Source organism: Lepidochelys olivacea (genome assembly GCF_965140295.1).
Source record: "Lepidochelys olivacea isolate rLepOli2 genome assembly, chromosome: 4".
NCBI lineage: Eukaryota > Metazoa > Chordata > Testudines > Cheloniidae > Lepidochelys > Lepidochelys olivacea.
This window is the reverse complement of record NC_140414.1, coordinates 44,482,150-44,495,425: the sequence shown is the minus strand read 5'-3', so window position 1 is coordinate 44,495,425 and position 13,276 is coordinate 44,482,150. Positions and strand designations below refer to the sequence as shown.

General features: G+C 36.8%; 1 protein-coding gene across 3 annotated transcripts in view; it reads right to left on the bottom strand.

Annotated features, from left to right (window-relative positions):
* Positions 1 to 13,276, bottom strand: part of LOC311519591 (bifunctional heparan sulfate N-deacetylase/N-sulfotransferase 3) — a 132,978-nt gene that overhangs the window by 114,576 nt on the left and 5,126 nt on the right. For all 3 annotated transcript variants that reach the window (XR_014711318.1, XM_084626239.1, XM_084626238.1), the window contains exon 2: positions 8,842 to 9,971. Coding sequence is in view for 2 of the 3 variants with exons in the window: in XM_084626239.1 (XP_084482365.1) it covers positions 8,842 to 9,822 (981 nt within the window). In the remaining variant the exon portion in view is untranslated. The remainder of the gene's footprint in view (positions 1 to 8,841; positions 9,972 to 13,276) is intronic.

Sequence of the window (13,276 nt, the reverse complement as noted above, 5' to 3'; positions counted from 1 at the left end):
AGAGAGAAGGGTCCTCTCGTGATCAGTAACTGGTTAAAATGGTGTCCCCTAGCGGTCTGTACTGGGATCACTGCTGTTCAACATATTCATAAATTATCAGAAAAAATGGGCAAAAAGGGAAGTGGCAAAATTTGCAGATGATACAAAATTACTCAAGATAATTAAGTCTAAAGCAGACTGCAAAGAGTTACAAAGGGATCTCACAAAACTGGGTGACCAGGCGACAATATGGCAGATGAAATTCAATGTTGATAAATACAAAGTAATGCACATTGGAAAACATAATCCCAACTATACTTAAAAATGATGGGGTCTAAATTAGCTGCTACTATTTAAGAAAGAGATGGAGTAATTGTGGATAGTTATCTGAAAACATTTGCTCAGTTTGCAGTGGCAGTCAAAAAAACTAACAATATTAGGAGCTATTTGGAAAGCGATAGATAATAAAAGACAGAAAATATCATAATGCCACTATATAAATCCATGGTCCGCCCACACCTTGAATACTGCATGCAGTTCTGGTCACCCCATCTCAAAAAAAGATATATTAGAATTGGAAAACAGAGAAGCACGAGAAAAAATGATTAAGGGTATGGAACAGCTTCCGTATGAAGAGAGATTAAAAAGACTGGAACTTTTCAGCATGGAAAAGAGACGACTAACAGGGCATATGATAGAGGTGTATAAAATTGTGACTGGTGTGGAGAAAGTGAATAAAGAAGTGTTATTACTCCTTGACATAGCACAAGAACAAGGGGTCACCCAATGAAATTAATAGGTAGCTGGTTTAAAACAATCAAAAGCAAGTACTTCATCACACAACACACAGTCAACCTGCAGAATTCATTGCCAGGGGATGCTGTGAAGGCCAAAACTATAACAAAGGTTCAAATGAAAAAAAAAACTTTATAAATTCAGGAAGGATAGGTCCATCATTGGCTATTAGCTAAGATGTATATTAGCTAAGATGCTCTGGGTGTCCCCAACCTCTGATTGCCAGAAACTGGGAATAGATGATAGGATGGATCAATTGCTGATTGCCTGTTCTGTTCATTCCATCTGAAGCACCTGGCATTGGTCACTATCAGAAGACAAGATACTGGGTTAGATGGACCATTGATCTGACCCTGTACAGTTGTTCTTATGAAGACTATGGGACACTAGAAATTAATCCTCATGGGCTAAATTCTCCCCTTTGCAAGAGCACTGCTCATTGCAGATGATAGGATGAGGGTACTGGTTATAGCTCCCTGATATTTATCAATGTCCCTAATCCTTACATGACTTAGAGCAGCTGCCACTGGACTCTATTTCACCACTGGACTCTACTTCAATGCAGAATTGGCAAAGTATTTGTAACTCTAAACAAAGCATTATGGTTGTTCTTTCAAAAGTTTACAACTGAACATTGACTTAGTACAGCTTTAAAATTTTACTATGTAGAAGAAAAATTCTGCTTTTAACCATCTTAATTTAAACAAAACAAGCACAGGAACAGTTTCCTTACCTTGTCAATTTTTAAAAATGTTCCTTTTTTTTTGTAGTTTACATGTAACACATTATTATACTGTATTTGCTTTTTTCTTTTTTTGTCTCTGCTGCCTGATTGCATACTTCCAGTTGCAAATAAGGGGTATGGTTGACTGGTCAGTTTGTAAGTCTAGTGTTCATAACTCTGAGGTTCTATTATATATAGAAGCAATACAAACATCACCAAAAGCAAAAAAGGGAGAAAGACACATAACTGACTTTGGGTCTGAGTCTGCAACCCTTACTCACCTGAGTAATCCTTACTCCTGCGAGTAGTTCCATTGTATTCAGAAGAACTACTTATATGAATAAATACTGCTTGGATGCATAAGGCTTGAAGGATCGGGTTTATATTTCCCCTTTTGATAAAAGTCTATTGTAGACACAGTGCCCCAACACTCACTAAATAAAATAGGACCCAGAATGACATATGTCACAAGCAAACAAGTTTGGATATGGTCACTATGAAACTGGTCTTTCTGGCAACTGTACATTGTTCTCCATGAAAAAGTGACTGCCCAACAGCTACATTTTCATGTATGGGAATAGCATAAAATTGCTTATTCTTTACTCACTCCACTTCTAGAAAGCACCATATGATAGATGAGCTTGACCTTGATGACCATCGCTTCTTTCCAAAACCTGCACACCTTACCACATAAAAGACATGACAAACACGCAGATACCGCTTTATTTTATTCCCTTTTGCCTTGCTCGTGACAGCAGCATAAGAAGGCATTCATTATCTTTCTCTCTTTGCTACCAGTAGGTGTGTAACTACTTTCTTTTCCACACACACACACAGGATCAACCAAGCTCATAGACAGGAATATCACGTTAATCTTTTACTATTCCTCCATCAAGAGGAGATGTGTTGCCTATAGAATGTTCAATATGAAAAATACCAGATAGTTCTACTTGAGCTGAGTCTAATGTGAAAATCAACATGCAAAAAAGCCGGGGTGCATGGTCACTAGGGGCTATGGTAAGGTAGGAATTAGATTTGCGAGAGGGAGATTGGGACAACCAAAAAACAGTGAAGGGTGACAGAGGGATAAATACAGTTTTCTACCATCCTGCCTCACCTTTTTTGTAAAGTGCCTTAATTTATAATTCTGAAAGGAAAAGGAGATGAGAGAAGACAGAGGAAAGAATGCAACTTTTTTTTCCCCACCACCCCGCCACCACTTCACAATGTCCTAGTTTTCATTTTGAAAATGTGACCAAACTTCAGGACAGAGGGTATGTGTGCAGGGGTGGAACCAGGGACAGCAGCTTGCTACTTGCAGTCCCATAACCATTTTTGGGCATCAGCTGCCATTGCAAAAAAATATGTCTCCCCAACTCTTGCTTGCACCTCCCCTAGAAAAGCTCAGTGTTTCACGTTTGCTAAACATTACAATAGAGTGATTATAATGAAAATGTTTTAATATAATAAATGAATAGACTGCCTACTGAGATAACCATGGGCTACCGAGATAAACTTACTCTGGGAACATCCAGATGGATTTTCTTTATATGTCTATTTAAATGAATTATTTGCACTGCACGGGCTTTTAGGCTACTAAAAGAAACAGATAAAGTAAATGGAATATAACATTGTCACTGGGTAATAGCCTCTTCCTGCTAGATAAATACTGAGAGAGAAAGAGAAACAATTTATTGAAAATGGTAACATCACCTCAGTGTTCAAGTTTATTTTCAGTGGAAGGCAATTAGGCTGCAATAACATTTTCTTCCACTGACATTATTTCTATTATATCAGATATGACAAAATAAATAAACTAAGATGGATGGACATTGCTGATGCAGAGTGACAGCTACTCACTCTACCATACTGAAAAAACAATATTGTTATTGGCTTAAATTTCATACAGTGACAGCCACATCAGTACTGATCAGGTAATCCTAATTAAACACAATTTGGGGGTTTTTTTACAGCTAAAATTACAGTGGGGTGGCCTCCCCATTATGGTTACAGTTGAACCTACCTTATTGTTTAATAAGTTAGTAGTTAGAATGTGGATAAACAAAAACAGCAAGGCCTGATTGCCCATCATTAGTTTTTGTATTGATGAACTTCAGGCAAAAACAATCCCATACCATCAGATTTTTTCAGACGTGTCCACTAATTTTGTGTGCCTAAAGCCTGGGTGCTGAAGCTGAGATGTCTTCTGACTGATTTTCAGATGCTGAGGATACTCAGCTCCCCCTAAATTCAAAGGAGTAACTATAGATTTGTGAGCAGTGAGCTGATAATCAATATAACTATTTTCAAGAGTTATCAGCTCCCATTTAGACACCCCAATGAAGTGCCCATTTATAAAAGTGCTTAGTATGCCGTAGTACCTGTTGTTCTGGTGACTTATATAAATGCCTAAATGGAGTGATTGAACTTTGAGTTCTTCTGAAAGTCTGAGTCGATATGTACCTCTACTGTAACTCATCCTGCCTCAACTCTGCTGCATTGCCTTTGTATCTATCACTCTCTCTTTTATTATTTGTGAAAGAACGTTAATTTGCCCTGTCAGCCATTCTGTTTATTCTTAACAAGTTAGTAACTAGAATTAGGCTATAATGTCTTTTGAACCCACAAAACCTCTGAGGAGCGTTCAGGACAGTGATAATCATTACACTATGGAAAAAGTATAGTTTAAGCTCTCCCAAACCCACCCAGAATACTTTCTTTCAAGGTCTCCTGGTGGCAGCAATAGATGTTTTACCCATCTTATGTTCCTCAGCATAATGAAATGAATTATTAACTTCACACTGTGTGGGATCTCTGGGGTGGGGTAGAGCTGTCTGTACTCTCAGCTTCTCCAAAGCACTTGTGTGGGTTCAACCACAAATTGAACTAAAATGTTCAGTTCTACAGACCAACAATAAAGTTAGTCCATTAGTGTTTCAGGGACCCATTGTGTGACTTCAATGGAGTTATATTAGGAATGAATAGGGCTAGAAATTTCTAATATTAAATTTAATAAGAAAGGAGTTATAATTATGTCAAACAGCTCTGTAATTTTGAGATGAAACTGAAGTACGTAGAAAAGCATCAGTTCCAATACTACATTGCTAGAATTTAAATGTTGTTAGCTTAGCTAAAATGAGTTAATCATGGATGCTGAATATAAACAACATCCCTATTAGGCAGTCTATTTTCATACTTGAGGCACACAGTTCTCTGTGTTATAGTCAGTGCAGCAGAACTCAGTAAAACACTATCCCTCATACCTAATGTGATGGCATTTATACACAAATATGGTTTTCAATAACAGATATTCAGCTGCTTCAAATTAATTCTCTCTCATTCATTCAGTATGTCGTGTTGCAGAGGATAACTCCTTTGATATTAATAGTAATGGAGATACATTACATCTGACAGTGCTAACAACATGTTTAGCAGAATACATTAGCTTTAAGTAGATTAAGGATCTGAATACTTTTTTCAGATGCCACTGTTTCAAAAAACTATTTTAATGGTTGCATCTGTTGTACTGATTCAGAAATTATCTCTGCTTTGATATGTGAAAATTAAAAATATTGTGATTAATCGCACTGTTAAACAATAGAATCCCATTTATTTAAATATTTTTGGATGTTTTCTACATTTTCAAATATATTGATTTCAATTACAACACAGAATACAAAGTGTACGGTGCTCACTTTATATTTAATTACAATTATTTGCACTGTAAAAAAAAAGAAATAGTATTAGGTGAATTGAAAAATACAAGTATTGTAGTGCAATCTGTTTGTCATGAAGTTGAACTTACAAATGTAGAATTATGTACAAAAAATAACTGCATTCAAAAACAACACTGTAAAACTTTAGAGCCTACAAGTCCACTCAGTCCTATTTCTTGTTCAACCAATCGCTCAAATTTATTTACATTTGAAGGAGATAATGCTGCCTGCTTCTTGGTCATAATGTCACCTGAAAGTGAGAAGGCGGCATTCACATGGCACTTTTGCAGCCAGCGTCACAAGATATTTACATGCCAGATGCGCTAAAGATTCATGTCTTGTCATGCTTCATCCACCATTCCAGAGGACATGCATCCAGGCAAATGACAGGTTCTGCTTGATAACCATCCAAAACAGTGCAGACCAACACGTTCATTGTCATAATCTGAGTCAGAGGCCACCAGCAGAAGGCTGATTTTCTTTTTTGGTGGTTTGGGTTAAGTAGCTTTTGCATCGGAGTGTTGCTCTTTTAAGACTTCTGAAAGCATGCTCCACACCTCATCCCTCTCAGATTTTGGAAGGCACTTCAGATACTTAAACCTTGGATCGAGTGCTGTAACTATTTTTAGAAATCTCACATTGGTACCTTCTTTGCGTTTTCTTAAATTTGCAGTGAAAGTGTTCTTAAAAATGAACATGTGCTGAGTCATCATTGAGACTACTATAACATGAAATATATGGCAGAATGTGGGTAAAACAGAGCAGGAGACATACAATTCTCCCCCCAGGAGTTCAGTCACAAAAAAATATTGCATTAATTAAATTTAACAAGCATCATCAAAAGAAGCATGTCTTCTGGAATGGCACCTGAAGCATGAAGGGGCATATGAATGTTTAGCATATATGGCACATAATACCTTGTAATGCTGGCTACAAAAGTGCCGTCCGAACGCCTGTTCTGACTTTCTGGTGAAATTGTAAAGAAGTGGGCAGCATTATCTCCTGTAAATGTAAACTTGTTTGTCTTAGCGATTGGCTGAACAAGAAATAGGACTGAGTGGACTTTTAGGTGCTAAGGTTTTACATTGTTTTGTTTTTGAGTGCAGTTATGTAACAAAAAAAATCTACATTTGTAAGTTGCATTTTCATGATAAAGAGATTGCACTACAGTACTTGTAAGAGGTGAACTGAAAATACTATTTATTTTATCATTTTTACAGTGCAAATATTTGTAATTAAAAATAATATAAAGTGAGCAGTGAACACTTTGTATTCTGTTGTAATTAAAATCAATATATTTGAAAAATGTAGAAAAACATCCAAAAATATTTAATAAATTTCAATTGATAGTCTATTGTTTAATTGCAGTTTTAATTGCACTGTTAATTGCAAGTAATTTTTTTAAATCGCGATTAATTTTTGAGTTAAGCACGTGAATTCACTGCAATTGACAGTCCTATTTTCCATATAATTTTTTTTTTCATGTGGCAGTAAGTGCTTTGTAAACACTATAAACTAGCCTCACAAAATAGTAACAAAGCTCACTGCTTTTGCATTTTCTTTAAGAATTAAAGATGTTTTATTCTCAATGTCTTTTAAATTTGTCTGTATAGTTTATTGCTTTTTGATAACTAACTTCAGTGAATTATTCTTCTAACAGAACCCAAAACGCCATTTTGAGGTTCACTTCACAGGGGAAAAAAACAAACAAACAAAAAACCCAATGGGAAAGATATTATGAGGATCAGAAATAGTTTATTATAGTGGAGAACCTGTACTATTTCTTAATTCAGATTTTATTTATGCATTTCATTAGTCCAGGCCTTCAAAGAAGCTTTGTCACAATGACTGGAATGGGAGCAGCAGCAGGCTCTAAATCTTTCCTGTAATTCAACTTCGCATGTAAGAAGTTCTCAAACACCAAAATGAAATGCTGCAACCACACATCACATACAAACAGAGGTTATTGTGCCTTTTTTTCTTGTGTACCTATATTTGTATGAAACTGCTTAGGCATCCAAAAAGCGTAGATCCTTACAGAATATATGTGTTGAAAGCATTTTTGGGTAGCCTCCAACAGTTTTATATCAGAAATATAAAAATTTTAATACACTTTAAGGTTATTGTTTTACATTTCTGGAAAAATTGAGAGAAAGTGTCAATTATAATTTTGAAGAAAAACTGTGTGTGGAATTGTCGATCCAAATTGACAATCCAATCAATCACTTGTTGAATGAGCCAATACATTTAGAGGGTTTTGTAGCTCAATAAATTTAGTGGTAATTTAATGAGATCCTCTTAATCAATTAAGTACAGTTTCAAAAAAAAAAAAAAAAAACCAAAAAACCCACAAAACTGAAATTAGCAAAAATGTTTCCCAATTACCCTTTTCCCCCCCCTCCCAGTTGTCTTACAGCTCTTAACCTAGCTAGAAGTGTTGGCAGTGTAACAAATATCTTCATCGTTTGTCCAATTTTTAGCTTCTAGAACAAAGACCTCAGTTTTTTCAAGGTGTTTTCTGGTCATCTGTTTTCCTACTAGATTCTTCTGAAAAAAGAATAGGTGTAAAGCATAAAGATAATGTGCTTCAAAGGTCATCCTCATGCACCCATAACCCACCACTGTACTTGAATGGCAAAGCAACACAGAGTGAAAAAGGACCCTGCAGGTGTTTATAACTAAAAATAGTGGAAAACTCACAAGCACTGAAAAGTCAACGAGTAACTATTTCAGACATGTATAAACACTAGCTTTGTTGCATGTAAGAGCCACAAAATATGGAAATAAGAAGGGTGAAATGTTGTGACTAACTCCTGATACTTCAAAATGATTAATAATCCAATATGGTCTTCTTTAAAATTTATGTTGACATTCATTATCAGATCAACTCATTCACCTTCTGCTTGTAAGACTGCCTGATGCACGTATTATATACGAATGATCTAGCTCCTATGATCATGCATGTATTACGTATTAAGGATCTAGCTCCAATCCGGAGAGGTGCTGGAGACTTCCTGGAAAGTGAGAGTATCCTCAATTCCCAGTGAAGTATCTCCCATTAAGTGCTTAGCACTTTGCAGGATCAGATCCTTTGCAATTTCTTAACTTTTTATAAGTTTGGCTGCTATTAGTGGGAAACCCTATCCTCTTTATTCCCTTTCATAGATGCAGAGGGCTCTGGATACAGCAGAACCAGTTTTCATGTGGGCAGGAAAGCAGAATCCCGAGATTTCAAACAGGAGCACACACCTTCAGCACAAAGTTCAGCAGCTGCTCCTTCTCTGTCACTCCAGTGACTACCTGAATTGGCCAGAGGATCTGTCATTATGATCCACCAGCCTCTCCCAGCACCTTTGCGAGAGGCAAGTTAATAGGCTATAGACTCTATTCCAGCTCTGAGGTTGCAGCAGGTGCCACAAAGGAACTTTGTAGCCTGCAAAGGAGAAGGATTCTGTCTCTCCAAAGCCCAAGGGATTTTTCCCATGCCAAACACATATACTTGGGATTGGTGCAGCAAGATAGAGTTGCATCTTTGGTAAATTTCAAATATTAATTTCAGTTTAAAAAATAAGAATTCATGCGGAAGCTTTTGCAGTAGCAGAATAGTGGTTTTTGCACATACTGTACCTGCACATCATTGACATTCATCCTTGTTCCTTCTTTCCCAACAAAGATGTCATCTATGTCAACAAGAATGTACCTATCCAAGGACAATGTGAGCTTTTTCCCAGACAGGAAAGAGACGGCATCTATAAAGATCAGCTTGTGCAGCCAAAAGTTCAAGTTGCTGCTGAAGAGAACTCTCTGAATCCCATCATGAAGCCCCAGGTCATGAACTACTGTGGCATGGAGAGCATTTTTAGTGATGGGTAGTGGGAGGTTTTCTGTAGTCTTTATTTTTGCAAATATCACTGGCTGATAGGCTGAATGATTAATCTGGAAAACTGTCCAGTCATTTCCAGGCAAGGGACCTTTATCAAGCTTAGAGGACTTAGTTACATGAAGCAATGGGGAATGAGGGTTAACACAACAGTCCTTAACACCCAGATTGCCATGAACATGGAAAGGAAAGTCCTTAAACTGAATGCTCTGCAAGCTGTTCTCGCTGCCCTTATGGAATCCAATGACACCCACACCATATTCAATACAGTATTTATCTAGAAGGCCTTTGTTCCATGAGTCCATATTCACATACTTTAAAATATTTTCATATACAATGAGAACATATTTGCCTTTATTTTTGTCTATAAGCACTGGAAGATCACCTTTCGCAGGAGCAATCTCTATGTGATACTGAAATCTGCTGGATTCTAGAATTGTTATTATATCTTGACCGAGTGTTGAGTATTGGCTTTCCACAAACACCAGCACTACGGGATCAGTCCTCATGGGATCAATGGGCTTCACTGTCTTGAGCTCCATTAACTTGTATGGCAACAGCTGAAGATCACCACATTCCACTTCTGAAGAGATCTCAGAAAGTTCATTTTCCTGTTTGTAGCCATTATACAAATAGTAAGCAGAAATAACAATGCTCACCATACAAAAAGTGGCAAGCACGATAACTGTTCTTTGAAAATGTCTGTGAAGTTTCATGATAAAACTCATGTTGTATACTTGCCTTAGACTGCTTCCAACAGCAGCAGCATTAAAAAAAACCACAACTTTTCAACAACTTGTTCCAGTCCTGCTTAATAATTTATGTCACCATTGCAGCACATATGTCTATCTTCAGCAAGCTTTAGAGAAGGTATAGTCTAAAACAAAAAGAAAAGTGTAAGTTTAATGCATCCATAAAAATATTATTGCATTTCAATTAGCTGGTAGCAGGCAAACCATTGCTAAGATAAGTTCTGAATTAATTTCTGAGCCTAGGTAGTTTCTTTTGTAACTTTTGAACCAGTTCTGTTAATTCCCCTCCTCCATTATTTATTATATTCATATTCTATAACTCACAATTTTCACCTTTGCACTTCCTAATTCTACAGGACGGGAGTCAGAGAGATCCTCCACCCTACCTGTAGTCTAGCCCGAGTACTTCCAGCGTGCTTGTGTAACAAGCACCACTTTGGTCATCATCGGGAACTGGGCACAGGATATCAAGAGCTAAGAGACTCTACATCTTGAGTAAAAAGATCAAGGCCCAGATTTTTAAAGGGGGTTTTAATTGGAGTTAGACAGTTAGGCACCTAGTGGGATTTTCAAAAGTGCCGATCTGCATCTTTAGGCACCTAAACACCTTTTAAAATCTGGCCCTACATCGCATAGCTGGCAGCTTTAAGAGATCACCTCTTCTGTGGATCAAGCAGAGAGAGGGACATGTTACATTATATTGAAGAGAGAGTCACACTGGCAGAGAGCTTCTGCAGACGGAGGTCCATTCCACAGAAGTATGCATATCCCCTGCCCAATTCCCACATACTGCCCCTACTTTCACAGGAAACTGTATCAATTCTGCTGCCAGTACACAAAAGAAGACAGGGATTTTGCCCACACTAAACACTTGTAAGATACAAAGCAGCACACCTAAAATTGGCAAGAGAGGAACTCCTCCCATGGAACTCAAAGTGTAGGACACAGGGCATTCCAGTGGCGTCCAGCCAAATATTTTCACGTTATATATTTCTTTTCCTGTCATTTTCCTAAAAACAAAGCAAGCAAGCAAACCCTGCCTCTCCCAACCTTCCACACATAGGAGATTTCATAACCAGATTTAAAAAAAATAAGTTAAGAGAGGTTAAGATTGTCTGCTTAAATGCACTCACTCTTGTGTGAAGATTTCTCTTGAGAAGTTAAAGTTGCATGCATACCCTTAACTCTGCCCTGTTGTGTGTGATTCCTTCATTATATGGTCACACACGATTTCTCAGATAATACAGTATAAATTACAATCTTTTCTTCTATGTTAGAGGCATGTGTGTTCTACAGTGTACTATTCTGTATACATTAAGTATTTTATACTAAAAGTATACAATAAACCATGCTTATGTATGCCATATTAAATATAACACACGCCAGATTAAGTATAACACGGGGTAATAATAGAAACGTACTGGCACATGAGCCACCTAAGTTTGCAACTTATGCTCTGAGCTGTACCTAAAGAAAACTGTGGTGCTGACTAAAAAGATAATAGCTACTGATAAAATTATAGACCTATTTAAAAAAATAAACTGGAAAAATATGACAATCAAATTAAATATGAAAGAATAAAGCAAGTATTGCAAGACAGCTAACTAAGGTTGCAACAAAAATTGCGTATTATATAGCATTATTTAGGAAACAGAACACATCAATGTAATTGCAGAATGTATCATATATAATACACACAGGGGTCAATATTAAGTTTGTGTTTGCAACATTTAGCTTGGTCTTTTCCTGACTTTTGAGTGCTTAACCACACATCCTCTTAATGTATTTTTAATGCAACAGAAAGAGGTAGATTTTTTTTAAAAAAACCATATAACACTGAAGGAGCCACAAAATTTAAAGCCAAAAGCCATTGCTTATATATGTAAAATCTACAGGGTTAAATTGTAATGGATCTCACTCACAATAGTGGGTAAATCCATTTGTAACCACAAAACCCTGCGATTTGTGTACAAACTGGCAGACGATGCCTGCCATATACCCATTATGTAAAATATACAACTGTGCATGTTTTTAGAGGTCTTTGGCCCACAACACTTTGCGCTCTGCTTCTGCCAAGTTATCAAGCTATTTTGCTAGAAATTCCTATTCCTGGCATTTTGATAATATTTATTTGAGAAAATAACTGAACAAGACAGAATAAGTTTGTGCACCACAAGAAATGCAAGAAAACAAACTAATATTTACAAATGGCTGAAGGAGAAGATTAGTAGTGAAAGAAATTTGGGCTCTTTCCTGCATCTAATACAGTCATTAGCAAAACTCCAAACTTAATTCCCAATTTAAATCAGGATTGGAGCAGGCCTTTTATTTTCAAATTTCTGATTGGGAGAGTTACTGATTGTTACTAAAAACTCAATGTCCTTTTAACTTTCTCAGCTTTAACTACATTCCAGGGGGTTGATCCTGCAAAGTGAAAGTAAGGAGTATAAACACAAGGTAAAAAGTAATGAGTAAGAAAGTGAGCTGAGGGGAACCCAATCTTGCTTTAACAGTAGCTTTAGAATATGTCACCCAAGTTTTTCCTGCTTAACAGGACTAGGGAAAAGTTGTGAAAGCATAGCTATATTTCTCATATGATGGGGATTACATTTAAGCCCATGTCTTGCCAGAAAAATTCATTCTCTGCCCATATCTTTCCCCTTTTTACCCTGTTCTTGAGAGTAAAGAAAAGGTGCACAGATGTATTAAGACTTAGCACATGCAGTGGAAAGGCTTACACCTAGCTCTTATCTTTACTCACAACTGGACATAACAGTCACTCACATTTGCACTGAAGTACAACAAATTGCCCTCCCTGTTGCACACTGTGTTCAAAGCCCCAAAGCATAAAGGTGAATTGTTCAGGATTGGGGGTGGGGGAATCCTGGCTCTAGAAAGTAGAGACAGCTGTCTGAAAAGAGAATTTGCAAATTTTATTAAAAATAAAGACTAAATGACAACCTGCATGTGTTACAAGGATCAACAGAATACTTTTGAATAGTGAGCACTGTTAGATGCTTAGGCTGTTATTATCAGAGGGACTATCAGCCTACCGAGCAATAAAGAGATGATTCATCTGATTGGAAGTAAGGTAACAAAGAGAAAGCTCAATCTTGAATGATTGAGGCAAGATTAATAGGTTGTTTTCAGACAGGCTTCTCATTTGTGGATACAATTTGTAGAATGTTTGTGGATTTTTTTGTTTGGTTTCTAAGAACACTTATTATTATGTTGGACTTCCTGAAACCAATTTATTTTATGAAGTGATCTGATTAATAAAACAAAAGAATTCCAAGCATAAGGAGCAGCACATAAGAAATCAAAAAGATATCTGAAACATCTGAGATTTGAGAAGAGTTATGAGTTTGTTGATATTGTTTTGGTTTGGTACCTTCAAAAACTTGGGACCGCTCCTCAACTAGTATAACCA